The 14603-nt window shown below is 36.7% G+C and overlaps 1 protein-coding gene across 2 annotated transcripts; it reads right to left on the bottom strand.

Moving 5' to 3' along the window:
* On the bottom strand, nt 1–9665 carry LOC141612109 (putative serine/threonine-protein kinase SIS8). Of its 2 annotated transcripts, XM_074430822.1 has the most exons (14): nt 8916–9665; nt 7649–8089; nt 6725–6828; nt 5769–6580; nt 5418–5678; nt 4234–4274; nt 3429–3497; nt 3244–3344; nt 2775–2853; nt 2589–2687; nt 2342–2410; nt 1076–1125; nt 815–991; nt 1–437 (listed from the first exon to the last, which is right to left on the bottom strand). In XM_074430822.1, exons 1-14 carry the CDS (start codon nt 9396–9398, stop codon nt 350–352), a joined length of 2874 nt encoding a protein of 957 aa, XP_074286923.1. In that variant the 5' UTR covers nt 9399–9665; the 3' UTR covers nt 1–349. The 2 variants fall into 2 exon arrangements, with proteins under 2 accessions (XP_074286923.1, XP_074286924.1); XM_074430823.1 differs by lacking the exons at nt 1–437; nt 815–991; nt 1076–1125 and adding an exon at nt 1199–1343 and having other exon boundaries at nt 8916–9663.
* Nucleotides 9666–14603: the final 4938 nt, after the last annotated feature.

The raw sequence follows: 14603 nt of genomic DNA, 5'->3' as shown, positions 1-14603 counted from the left end.
TTACAAGACACAAAACTGTGGTTTTATTCACTTTATTTGTTTTCCCCTCTCTTTTTCCACTGAAAACGTATATACACAATTTTTTTCATGTTAAGAACTCTTTTTTTGCAAAATATAATGATATGAACACTTGCAATCCTACACGAGCATGGATCTTCAAGTCCGAACAACTGCACTGGTAGTTAGTGTTGCGTCCCCGCTTCGAATGAACCCAACACCTACTAATCCAGCATTCTGTATGTTACATTGCATCATCAACAAAAAAATATGCAGCCACATTTCTTCACTCTGGCTCTTTGAGCAGAGCAATCAATCCTAACTATCAACACAATCGATATCTCACACTTGTTTAATTTTCGTCTTCCCGAACAATTAGGCGTTGCAGACCTCTTAGGCGGGAGATGAGTTGAGAGAAAGACGGCCTTGAACGAGGATCACTGTAAATGAGTTTGAAAAAGTGGAAGGAAAGACGTCAGATGCAAGAGGTAACACCCATATGGCGGGCACTACCCAACACAAAAAAGGAGTGACCCATATTGTTCTACAACTAAACCTCTTGAGAAACGTCTTGTGTTCAAGTAATGTTAGACCAATCTATAACATCATACCCATTAACCTTACTAATTCCAAATCAATATCCATTTAATAATTATCATATAGGATTATAGGCCCGTCACATGATATATTTTAGTATTATCATGAGACTGTCTAGTATGAGAATTTATAATAATTAAATGAATATAGAAGGACAGGGGTTGGTTTCACATACAAACTCACTGAGTTAAGGTACAGGTTAAATTCCTTGAATACTTACTTCTCCCAACAATCTCGGATAATCTGAGCAACTATTGGATCAACATTTCCAGGAATTTCAAGGCGTCGGTTTTGGAAGCCAACAGCTCCAACTACTTGCATGGGGTTCAATCCCGTCCATGGTACACATAATGTAGTCAATTCCCATAATATTACACCAAAACTGTACACATCACATCTGAACAGTACAAATCATTAGGAATGATTTCAGCAATAACATATGTAGTTGTCACAAATCAAGCAGTGGCAAGTCTTTACTTACTTTTCATTAGCTGGCTCGTTCCTTAGGACTTCGGGGGCCATCCATTCAGGCTGCACACAGTCAAACATCAGTCGCATGCCGTCACTGCTGGCGAAAAGCGATCCCAAACACAAACCCCTCTAACCAAACTATCAAGCTTCTTAGGAAGATAACCTACCCGAATTTCAACAATTATTTCTAAATTCCACCGTTCATAAGTTCACCGTGTGCGTAGGTTTATGAAAGTAAATGGTCACATGCGTTATTATGACAAAATTCATATTCTTGGCTGCATAGGTTGGTAAAGGGAGATCACGAAAAAGTCGAAGAGCATTAGTATCCACTGTTCTATGCCAATCACCAATATAAACCAGAATCATCATCGAACTTTGCAATAAAAGCAAGTCTTTAGGATTCTTCTAGCTATAAGGTAAATATTTATTTTCAGAAACGCAATAAATCCTTGAGTTCAAAGAACTCAAACAAAGGCATCTGATGCATTGACACTACTACTCCTGAGATAATATCTATTATTGCATACTTCCAAGCACCAAGGCAGAGCCCCAATTGTTGACAATCAATAAAACCTATTTTGGTCAATCATGCAATGTTTTCCATTTTATGATTTTGGTTTGACTTAGAACAAATCCCAAATAAATACTCCCTCCATCCCAATCACTTCTACACACATGTGGAATACATGTGAGTTATATTTAAATCAAATGTATCGAATTGATTGGAATGGAGGAGTAGTATGAGTTTACAACAGTTCAATGACAACTTCCCATTTCCAATGAAGCCAAAGACTTGCTATTCGCAATATTTTAAAAAGGGGCTGTATTTAACATTACCCTTAAAAAAAAGAAAAAAAAATATGCAATTTTCATTTCTGGACATCCAAAAAAAACTTCCTATTTGGAAGGCGGGGAAGGGTATACACCTGGCCCCTCCATACCAAAGATAGATATTCGAGGAAAGTTAAAACATAAGTTGAATATCCCTTATTAAATTATTGTATGTACTTGTCGTCAAACTGTCCTAATCTAATGCATTTCTACAGCATTATCTCCCTCCCTATGTGTTGGGCATCATAATTTCATGACCACCACTTTCAAAAAGCCAAAAACCAAAATCTTCAGAAAACAGATTTAATTAAGGCTGAGGTGGAGTCTTTGTTGTTGATGTAGCGGTGGTTGTTGAAGACTGAACAAGCGTCAGCAGCTAATGCCAAAATCAAAGTAACCGATGGAAGTGAAAATTCAAGAAGTTAAAATGTAGAAGCATTACCGTTCCTGCAGTAGAATTTGAAGACAAAAACGTGTGGTGCTTCAAGCGAGATAGACCAAAATCACACACCTGCAGACAACTCTAACTGTGACAATGGGATCTAGCATTTCTTTAACTAACTCAAATGATACAGTTTAAAATTGTACAATCCAGCACATGTTTTCCTATGTTGAAACTTTATGGCTTTAAAAGCATACACAAAATCATAGCGTACTAAACTGACAATCAAGGTACAGCAAGATCACACCTTCACAACCCAATTTTTATCAACTAGGAGATTGGGAGACTTCAAATCTCGATGGACAATTGTAGGATGACTTGTGTGCAAATAATTCATTCCCCTGGCCTACAGACAATCAAGATGCATTCGATTTAAAATGTTTGGGCCAGAAAATGGGGAAAAAACTACGAAAAAAAAAGGTGAAATTCATACCACATCAAGAGCCATTTTCATTCGCTTTTTTTCAACAATCTGTGCCCCAGACCTGTGCAATAATCTGTACAAACTCCCCCTGCAAAACAACCGAAAACATTTAGTATAAGACAAACATCAAAATGTTATATTGCATGTAGCTAACCTATCCACGAGAAAGCTATATTTATTAATAGCGCCTGGCTATTAAGCACCATCTGATCTTGGAAGGCTTAGGCAAATGCAAAAATTACCTCTAAGACATAATGTACTTTATAAAAGATCCACATTGTGCAAATAACTAAATTAATAAAAATACATAGTGCGAATGCTATAAATATTTAAAGAAAATATACGTCTAAATTACGGAATGTCTTGTTGCAAGCTAAGTTAAGTCATGGTATTGTATCCATACAAAATGGGCAATAATTGCAACGAGATAAGAAATAGAGTATGCATTCGTTGTAAATGAGGGGAGAATAAAACTAACCTAGGAAGAAACTCGGTGAGTATGGAGAGATTTGGAGGACGTGTAACCGCACCCATGAAGAGAACAACATTTGGGTGCCTTAACCTTATCATCATTTCGGCCTGCGAAGGTAGCCATCCGAGAAACTAAGCAGATATTTATATGACTAGAATAACCAACAGAATAAGCAGTAAATCAGAGCTTACTTCACATTTAATCTGAAAAAGTACATCACTAGTCAAGTCTTGGACTAAGAATTTCTTCACAGCAACCTCCTGCAAAGGCCATATGCTTAGTAAATTGCAAAGGAAGGACATCAAACCAACAACGATGATTAGCAACAGATTGCTTTCAGTGGTTTGATTACATGTGTTGACACAGCCTAAAGGTAAAGATTAAGTTACCACCGTAAATGTACACAGCTAAATGCAAAACACGCTATCGGGGTTTCCCTACATGGGACATAATAGGAATTAGCTTTGGGGATTTCAGTCAATGTTTTTTAAATTTTTGAGTCTGAAAATCAATGCTCATAAGTATATAACAATATTGAACAATACCCGAAACATTTTGGGCGGACATGTGAAAGAATAGATCTTCTCCAACATCATAATCATCCAACATATAAACCGTAAATTCTTTTGTAGAACAAATAATAATACCACGACAAACAAAAAGAAACTTTTGAAATTGATAGATGCAATTCCCTCAATCACAACCCACAAGTTCTCCCATCAAGGTTATTTAGCATATTTTGACAGCAGTTGGACCCCATTGAGGCTGTCCAGTTGAAAAATATGAATTGGCAGAAATGATAAAATGGTGCAATTGGCAAAGTGGTGTTCCAAAAAAAGCCATAATCTACTACAATTAGCAACAGATAAACACTTCAGTGAGAGAAGTATATATATAGAAACAGAATCTCAATTCTCAAGTATGCAGTCCTAAAGAGGGACATTAAATTATGTGGCAATAAGACAGAACCTAGTCTTGCATCTAAATATAACTTACCGTGCCATTCCAATCAGCACGATAAACCTCACCATAGGAACCTGTAACATAAGAAAGAGAGGAGCAGATATTATTTCAGTCTACATATTGAATATAAATTAATACAACAATATTACTCTATTGCCTGAAGGGCTTCCCTATTAAACGAACATATATTACTTCACATTTGACGATACGTTCATGTTAGACAATCTCAAATCATTTTTGTTGAAGTATGAGACTTTTAGTATATTCTAGAAGTTTCCGGAATGTTCTAGATTTATCCGGAATATGCTAGAATAATGTAGAAACAACTAGAATAGTCTAGAAGAGTCTAGAAGGATCTTGAAGAGTCATGTATGTTCTAGATTTATCTAGAACAACCTAGAACCTTCTAGACATGTGAATAAGTGGTAAGGAACTCTAGAGAGTTCCGTGTCTAGGCCACTCTAGAATGTCCTATTCTAGAGTGTTCTTAGGATGTAGGAGAAGGAGGAGGAGCTCTATAAAAAGAGGACCTCTCCTCCTATTTCAATGAACCCAAGTGAACCCAAGTGTAACCAAGTGTATCCCAACAAATTCACAACAAATCAATACACAAACTAAATCCTTTAAACTAAACTCCAGCTAATCAACCTTCAACTAATCAACTAAACAAACAACTAATCTCCACTCTACTTCCTATACTCCCCCATACACCAACAATTTTGGCACCAAGGCTTTGTTATTGTTGTGGTGATGGCAGTGGTTGTAGTTGCTGTTGTTTTAGAGGTACATGAAACCTATGTTTTCAGACTCGGGTATGACTATGAGTGTCGGACACGGGTGTGGATCCAAGTGTCGGACTCATCAAGACTAAATTTTTCAGCCATGGAGACCTTGTCCTAAAATAAGGATACGGGTGCTGGGACACATCTCAAAGTGGAAATACACTTGTAAAAAATTGAAATATTTACAGTTTCTGAAAGTAAAATGTATATTAATTCGACAAATAGGGCTTAAAATAATTAAATATCATACTAGATGCTACATAAACACTCTTTGTCTCTATTTTTATCATCTACGCCTCTTTATTAGCTCTTCCAAGGGAAGTGTCAGATTGAGAAGTGTCGGGTGTGGATTCCATACCCATATCCATGTCGTGTCGGACACGGGTACTTTCCCTAAGAAACTTCCAAAATAGCGTATTATGTAGGAAATATTACCTATGCCAATTCTCTCTCCTATCTGGAGATCCTCCCACGGTATCTCCCATTCTGCAAATTCACCAAGCATAGGGCCAGCTCTATCACTAGAAACGGGACTAAGGCTCTCACCACTGAAATTGCAAGGAGGGGATCCTCGCTTTCCATTGCCACTTTCCATCAGCTTTAGACTTGAGTCTTCACCCCCTTCAGTTTGGTTGGAGATCAATCCTCTCGAGTCCTGAAGGACGAATCCATCATGATCATCCATCCCAGAGTCAACTACAATGGCCCAGCAACATTCATCAGCTATTCCCATACAAGTAGCTCCTTCATCCAATTTAGAAGACATAAAAGGGTATGAAGCAATACCTGTAGCATCATTGATCATGATTTTATTAGCTTCAGAAATAACACTGAAATCCTCTTGTTCAGGGTGAGGAGAAGAGGCACAACTTAAATCCAGCTGCAATTGCTGTTCTGCTAAATTCTCAAGAATCTGTTCTTGCTTGTTATCACAGTAGTTCAATGGATGAAATACTGATTGGCTTAGGAGTGATAAATCATAATTTGATTTATAATCTTCCTTGTTATAGGATGCTTTAGAAAAAAGAATTTCGTGTCCCACTGGTTTGGCTAAATCAAGCAGTGTCTTCCTACCCATAATATCAGGATTCATATCCACAAATAAATCCGCAGGAGGTGAAGCACCACTCTCTAGCAATACTGCGTGAAGCTTCTGTGCAAATTCAGGATCTTTCGCCGCACTAATAACATATTTTGAAACATCTTTAACCTTCTTTTCCTGCGCCAAAGACGCTTCTTCAACAGCACTTGGTGAGCAATCACTCACAGTTAGTGCTGATCTAATAGGCTTTTCACTAGCATGTGCACATGAGTCAGTTACATCTGATCTCGCAGCAATATCTTGTTCAAGCTCAGCTTGTGCCTTCAAAGATGATTCATTGTTAAAATCTGACCCATAAACACTAGGAACCCCAACAATATCAGGTATTCTTCCGTCTAGCCCAACCATCTTGTCAAAGACCAAACTCAAATTGTTGACAGCCGCGCAGCTATCTGATAATCCCCTTGCTTCTAGTGCAGCATCGAGAAGAAGACTGCTCGGAACCTCTGAAGGAATTAATGTTCCAGGGGCACCCATTAAATCAATGATATATTCACTGAAACGAGAAACAAACATGTGTATTAGAAGGAAGAAGCACTCTTCTTCACAAGGCATCAAGCTTGAACTGAAAGGAAGAACACACTTCCTTTTATGCACAGTGAATGAAGATACATAATGGGAGGCAACAGCAGATAATTACCTTCCGTCCTCAAATTTAATCAAGTTTACAGCTCCCTCATCAGTGCCTGTGTACAAACTCCCTTTCACTAGCATACATGGCAGGTGAATCCTGTCAGCTAGTACCTGACAGAAAAGTAAAAGAAGCTTCAAAAATGCGTAGATGACATTGTATGCCTCACGGCAAGCCATACAAGCAAAAAAAAAACTTTCCAAAAAGGCTCTGGTCAAATGGCATGTTATACGCCCCCATATAACAGGTCAAAGGCTTACATACTTTGCTTGTTGTAAAGCATAAAAATGGGGTTTAGAACACCGCCGTGTCCCCCTTTTTAGAATCTTAAAGACTTAAATATTAAAAACTGTGTCACCACTCAGCAAGAATGATACAGATAAAGACTTAAATCTTAAAGACTTACATACTTTGCTTGTTGTAAAGCATAAAAATGGGGTTTAGAACACCGCCGTGTCCCCCTTTTTAGAATCTTAAAGACTAAAATATTAAAAACTGTGTCACCACTCAGCAAGAATGATACAGATAATGGTGTTGCTGGAACCGTCGATCAACCATACTCTCACAAAGTACGCCTCTGCAAGCCATATTCATAATTTCCAACATATCAAGACCTCTAATCATCCAACTATACAAATGTGAGTTTCCAAACATAAAGTTTCGACTCATCAAAGGTCATTAAGTAATAGTTCATGTCTGAGTCACGAAATGTGATGTGCAGGACACAGCAAATATTACTAATAAGTCGCATATTGCCATATTGGACTATGATTTTCATTGATCAAAGATTTTGAAGATCAGTGTAGGCATCAAAATTTGTTCAGGTACAGACTCTTGTCACAGCGATATTCTGTTCTTATGTTCACAATTGCAATAGTACTCTTCAAAACTGTACAGCTTAATATGTTATAATAAAGCCTCAAAAGCAAATACCTTAAACAGCAAGGCACGGTGACGAGAGAGCCCAACATCAAGACAGCCAAGAGGAAGAATGATAGTTTTAAGAGAAGCCCTCAACTGATTACTTCTAAGCCGCCACCTCTTCATAATCACTCCAGCATCACTGACAGGACCTCCCATTCTATCGACAACAAGAGAAGCTAGTCTCTGAATCAGGCCGTTCAAATACAAACCATCCCCGAGAACTCTACATTCCACAGATAGAGCATATACTTTGTTTTCAAGTTGTTGCAACTGAGCATCAATTGATCTGTTAACCAATACAACTTCGTATTCAACATCATCCAAAATAGAAATAGCTTGAAGATCAACAAGCAATGGCATTGCCCCTTGTGAAACGGAATTTGAAGCGATAGCATAAACATCATAAAACCCATCCACTACTTTTTCATCATATTGAACAACATTGTAATTCTGCACACAACAAACCTACAAGTCAAAAATTTTGCACAAACATGCACTAAATTCCACAAAATAAATATACACACACACGTCTTTGTCATTTAAAAATACGCAACACACCAAATTCCAGCAAAGCTTCACCAACTACACAAAAATACAACCAAAAATAGAAACATGAACCTCTCCTTTAGTACGCATAACAGGATCATATAGGTTATCATGGAAGACCTTTTAATTTTAAGGCCTGCCACAAATTGATGGGTAGGAGGATTGGCAGCCTTACACAAAAACACATGTTTTCAGATGACCCAAAATTATATACCAAGAAATGCATCAAATGATGTCTACTTCACAACAAACAGACGTGCCACCAACCGATTGAGCGAGTCCTTCTGTCCTATTCCATCATTATATACTTATACATAATCAAGGAATAACGAGCCACGGGAAGACCCATTTCGCAAAGAGGGAACCTCCACCCATTGGCATCACAGATATGACTGCAATGCAACAATACTAACGACATCATTGGGAGCAGTCAATCAATTTACGGTGAAACAGTGCTCCAATGAGACCAGAGGGTTCGGGGGTAGAATTCAAAGACACGAGCCTATACATACGTACCCCAATCACCTTACATCTAATTGAACACCATCAACTTCAATATTTAGCCAAATAAAAAAGAAGGTGTGAAAAAAGTCATTTGCACATCATCAGAAACCAAACAAACTAAAAACATGTCATCTAAGCAGTAAAATCAGCAGTCAATCAACAGGATTCGACAACCTAAACTTTTGGACAGTAAAGAAATAAAGACAAAGAATTTAATTTGACGAACCCAATATTTAAGCGATATAAATTCACTGAGACGCTCATTATCGGGCACAGACGGCGAACAAGCTAGACTCAATTGCTTAGCAGCCTTGATCTGACAATCAGATTCATCATCATTCCGAATGACATGACCAGTAGACGCACTAATCGCCATTGCTAATTGCATTTGATACTCATCCTCAAGATAATTAAACCCCCTACTATCACAATTACTACTACTATTATTATTATCGTCATCATTAATCGAAGTAACAACAGCACCACTTTCCGCCACCACCTCCGCCACCGCCGCGACTGCCGTGGCACGATCGGCGGAATTTTCGGAGGGCGGGGAGGAAACCGATGAGGACGAAGACGGCGTGGTTTCGGGAGCCGTGGGCGGCGGAGATGACGTATTGGAGGGTCGATTATTAGGTGTACGACGATGTTGGGCCTGGTGGTCGGTGCCGATGTGGAGTTTACGGAGAAGATGCTTCATTTTCGACATGGTTGTTGGTTGAATTAGGGTTTGTAACTAATTTATTTACATGAATGGAGAATTAAGGGAAGAAGATGATGAAGATGAATTAGGGTTTAATTAATAATTAATTAATGTGTATAATGGTGGATGAATGAGCTGGATGTGAGGAAGAAAGGAGGGAGAGTAGAGTTGGACTTTTTTGGAGCTTCACTTGTTGATGAAGCTAAATGAGAGGGAGGACCAAGTGGATCATTTTTTTTTTTTTTTTTTTATTGTTTTTACCATCCAATTTGTGCTACTCTACTTGTTTTCTTTTGTTTTATTCCCTCCAATTATGCCTTGCTCTTTTGTTTTTTATCAAAAAAAAAAAAAGACAATAGTAATCCCACTTCAGAAATACGGTATGATTGTGTGTATATATCCGTCTTACCAATTTGTCAAAGATTTTATCCAAAAGATTCAATAATCGTATGTAAAATAGTCTTACACAATTGTTATTATTAGAATTTATGTGTTATTTTACATAATTAGCTATATTTTGCGGTATTTTTACATGGGATAATATTGATTCCCTTAGTTATAGGTGGTTATCAAATTTACTATATACTGGATTCGTGCAAGATTGATTGTATAAGTAATGACAACGAAGGATAATGTAATAAAGGACATAAAGAACTAGACACAAGTTTTTTTTACATGAAAACCGTTAAATTTCTGATAGGATTTAGGTCTCTCTACGATGGCATTTGTTGAACGTAGTTTTTAATATATTGTTTTGATTATGTCAAGTAAATGTGCTAGTTTAATTTCATATAATATTGGTGCACATAATCCTTAATCCTTTTATGTGTGAGTTTTTATATAGTTTAAGACAAAGTGATGATTGGATGAATATTTAATTCAAGTTAAAGTAATGATATTTTAACAAGACAAGAAGCTAAAGAAGATCACAAGCTACTCTATAAAGATCAAGCTTATGGATAATGAAGATTAAAGATTAAAGAGCGAAGATCAAAGTTCGGGCAATGAAGAATGAAGTTAGCTTAGTGTCTTAGGCTTTTGTGTGGTCTTGTTAATAAGTCAGTTCTATCAAGTAAGTTTGATTTAATGTTATACCGTCGAGTAATAACATTAAAAGAAATGGTATGAAGAAAATATTTTATTATTTTTAAATTTTCGAAATATTTCTAATGTTTTATTTTTTTGAAAATTTTTATAAATAAAATTGATTTTCTAAAACCTCCATAATATTGCGTGAATTATCTTTAAGATATTTTCCATAATATAAGATGTAATATTTAAATTTCATATTATTGAGAAACAATATTATTCTTCTTTATTTTAAGGAGAATATAATTTTTGAATATGGAATGAATATATGAGACATGGTATCTCACATCTTATGTTAACGTAGATATCTTAGAGATTAATTAATTAATGTATGGGATAAAATCTTTTACCAAAGATATACTCCCTCCATTTTTATGTTTTCTTCCCATTTCATTAAAATACTCCTCACATATATTAGAGAAATGAGAAAAAACAGAAAAATGGAGGAAGGATATTTTATTTTATCCTAATTAATTAATCACATATGAATAAGATATTGATGGAAAATATGGATTAATATTTCGATCCAATATACACGAAATATAGTACCATAATTTGGTCTATTATGTTTTGGAAAATTATTGTATAAATATTTTGGTGATTATTTAACCATTGTATAAGAATAGAATCTTTCCTAAAAGTTTTACTACCTATTCTATTATATTCTATTCTTATATAATCACACAAGACAAGATATTATACAATGAAATATGGAATAAATATTTTTGGATTTTATAAGTTTTTATAACCAGTTGATTTTGATTAAAAAATTCGAAAATATCAATTAAAATCTCGAAATATTTCGGCTTATGGCAGCCGTGTATATCACGCCTATCTCGAGTTTTTTGGTCAATATTTTAATTGATATTTATCTTATTTTCGTAAGATATTTTGTAATTTTATAATTTTATATTTTAAAATTACAACTCAAGTCATTACTCTATAAATAGTTGTTGTAGAGATAATTTTCAAGAGAGACTTTTTTCCGCGCGTATAATTTTTAAGAGTAAAGTTTTATTGAGTTTTTCAAAGAGACTTTTAAAATCAAAGTTTGCAAGTTTTTATTTTGAAAAGGTTACTTGATAGAGTTGAACCAAAAAGCAAAATCAAAGTGCTATACGAGGGCTTAGTTATTTGATAACAAGAAGAAATAAGTGGGTTACTAGTTTCTTGGTAACGAGAGTAGCGAATCATTTCTTTATAACGAGAGAAACGGTCTTGAGAGTATAGATTGGGCGCTTGTCGGTTTTTAAGTGTAGTTTTTACTTTCGTAGGTAGATTGATAACTTTGTAATCCATAGATCTCGGGTTGTAAGATTAAACCACTTCAAAAATCCACTGTGCATTTACTGTTGTGGACATGGGTCACAGGCCGGTCTGCGGATTTGGGCCACCTACCGATTTGCGGTCACGGGCCACCTGCACGCCAAGCTAATATGTGGACATGCAGCGGTCTTTTGAAAGCCACACTCGGCGGCGTAAAAATGCTTTCGACCGGATCGTTTTAGATCGGTCGGTTTCGTCTCGGTAAAGGTCTCGAAACGATTAGAGATGTTCGGAGTCGCCACCAAGCATTTGTGGGATGCTTGGAACCCGTTCGTATCCACTTTATACCTAGGTCAATCAAGGCAAAAAGCGGTGTTTGACATGGGTAATAAAGATAAGGACTCGTCCCCTTTTAGCATTTTATGCCTAAAATGACTCTCGTACGCCCTGGATAAGGCCATCCACTATCCAAAGGTTCTGAGTAAGGGATGAGGGTACGTATTGGGAAGCCCTTTAATCGGACACCCAATCCCGCCCGTGTTAGCGGCCTCTACTGATCGATCGTGGTTGTTTAAGTGCAAAAGTTGATAAAACGGTGTAAATGCATGAATGCACATCCAAAAGTGTTAACCTAACATGTGAGCTTTCTAAGTTGGTTTGTTAATCCAAATATCAAGCATGAGATGTCAAGTTGGATTTAGATTGATTTACATGTGAAAACGGAAATTAAACATCCATTTACCAAGTTCGGGTTATGATGCTTAACACGATCCATTTATTGAAAAAGGGTGTCAAATGATAAAGTGTAAAAACATAAGCTTGTCAATCTGATCCGTCATGTATTCGGATTAACCGTAATCGGGATCGTCCTAGACAAGTGCTAAAAACGAGGCAGAACAATGCCAGGCAGCCCTGTTAAGGCGCGAGCCTATTGGCGAGGTAATGGGCTCTGCCCAGGTTTTGAAATATGAAAGCAGAGGGCCTCTTGGGGCGCGAGTCATGGGGCGAACCAAGGGGCGTCTCCTGGTTGTTAAAAAGGTTGTTTAAAACCGTTTTTTGTGATTAATTATTTGCAAGTATGATTTGCATGACTCGGAATAATTACTATTATATTAGTAATATTCGTTGTCGGATTTGCATGTTTGAAAAGCATAGTTTACAAATAAAAATGTAAAATGTTTGATTTGAACTAATCATGTTAAGTTTATTTCTTTGTAATTAGTCAAGTTTGTCATCGTGCTCGGATTAAACCTGCACGGTATAAAGAACCAAGGATGATTATGAATTATGACTAATATATTTACAAATGTAAACAAATGAGAAAAATGGTAAATAAAATAAAAGGGGGTTAAAATACCCGTTAAAATGTAATTAACCAATAATATCATCGAGTCACGGAATAAACCGTCATGGTATAAAGAACCAAGGATGATTTTTATAACGGTCAAAATATGTTTATCATAAAAATGAATTAAAATGGTAAATAAAAGAATAGAAATTCCTTTAAAATGTAATTAACCAATTAATATCACCGAGTCACGGATTTAACCGTCATGGTATATGGAACCAAGGGTGATTATGATTTATGGCTAGAAAGTTTGTCATAAAAATGAATCAAAACATTTGAAATGGTAAAAACCGATTACAAATATGAAAAAAGATTAAAGAGGAAAGACGAGAACAAACACGGTTGAGTCTGACCTGGACACCTACATGAGGCGCGAGCCTCTCTGCATAGCAAGGAGCTCCTGTCTCAGGCCAAAACTCGGTTTTGGCTCGTCTAACCTATATTTGAATCGTGTTATGCATTGTTCATGCTTATAGACTCATATAAATAGTAAATACATGAAATAAAGTGAGTTGTTTACACCCTAAAACTTATGTATTTTGATGTTTACGTGGTAGACGACTTTAGAGACGGTTTTCTCGTTGTGACTACTCGCGATCAAAGAAGTTTAAAAAGGTGCCTTAAAAACGGATTTTGTTTTGAAAATGAGTTGAAAATATGTTAATTAAAACATGTTGATTGATGAATTGAGTTGGTCAAATGGGTCGGTCGAATGCACGGCGACGGTACCAAACAAAATGTGTAAGGCTTCTGTTTACAATCGGTAGGTCGTAAACACGTGTCGATTTTGTGATTTAGGAAGTCGGGTCTAGAAGTTTAAGAGAGAAGGAGGGGGCGGAATCTCGCGTGAGTATTGTGGCGTGTGATGGTGGGTATTTATAGAGAAATGTGGGATGGTAGGTCGGTTGAGTTTTCTTAGAGGCTAAGGAGACACCCCATTGAGGCGCGAGCAAGCCTGCTATGCAATGGGGTGCCCTGTCCTTTTCAATTTGGACGTGGCCAATTCTCCATCCATTGTTTGGTTGGTTTGATATGTGGTATTCATATAGGATGTCGTGTAACAATATGGGCATCTAATAAGATGATTTTGGTGTTACTTGAGGTAGGTGTTTTGTGTGCTTGACTCGGGTTCGACCCGTGTGAGTCGGGATTTGAATTTTGAGTCGTTTTTGGCTCGGTGTCGGTTTTGACTCTAATTAGGGTCATTTTAATGGAAATGACATGATAAAGACATTCGTGGCATTATTTTCGACATTTGAGATTTGGTTTGACTCAGGTTGACTCGAGTTGCGGGTTTCTGAGTCAATTTTGGGTCCGAAGACGGTTTTAACTCTAAATAGTGTTATTTTAATGCAAATAAAGTTGGAAAGCTAGCTTTTGAAATCATTTTTCATATTCGAGTAGTGCATTAAACCGTCTCATGTATAGCCAATCCACGCACGCATATCAAAAACACGTTATAGTCCGATCATCATCGGGTGGTTTTTTGGAAGGTGCGGATCTTTCGG

This window comes from Silene latifolia, chromosome 11, assembly GCF_048544455.1.
Source record: "Silene latifolia isolate original U9 population chromosome 11, ASM4854445v1, whole genome shotgun sequence".
In the NCBI taxonomy this organism is placed as follows: Eukaryota; Viridiplantae; Streptophyta; class Magnoliopsida; order Caryophyllales; family Caryophyllaceae; genus Silene; species Silene latifolia.
Note: the sequence above shows the minus strand (reverse complement) of the source record. Positions and strands in the feature narration are given on the sequence as shown.

Bases quoted from the DNA above. Each gene is read 5' to 3' on its own strand.
- LOC141612109 (XM_074430822.1), bottom strand. From the start codon at position 9,398: ATGTCGAAAATGAAGCATCTTCTCCGTAAACTCCACATCGGCACCGAC. The intron at 2,688-2,774 runs GTATGAATTTCA...GATTGTCTGTAG, and splicing joins TGAAAATGGCTCTTGATGTG to GCCAGGGGAATGAATTATTT. The intron at 1,126-2,341 runs GTAATGCTTCTA...GACTGTGTGCAG, and splicing joins CAAATTCTACTGCAGGAACG to CCTGAATGGATGGCCCCCGA.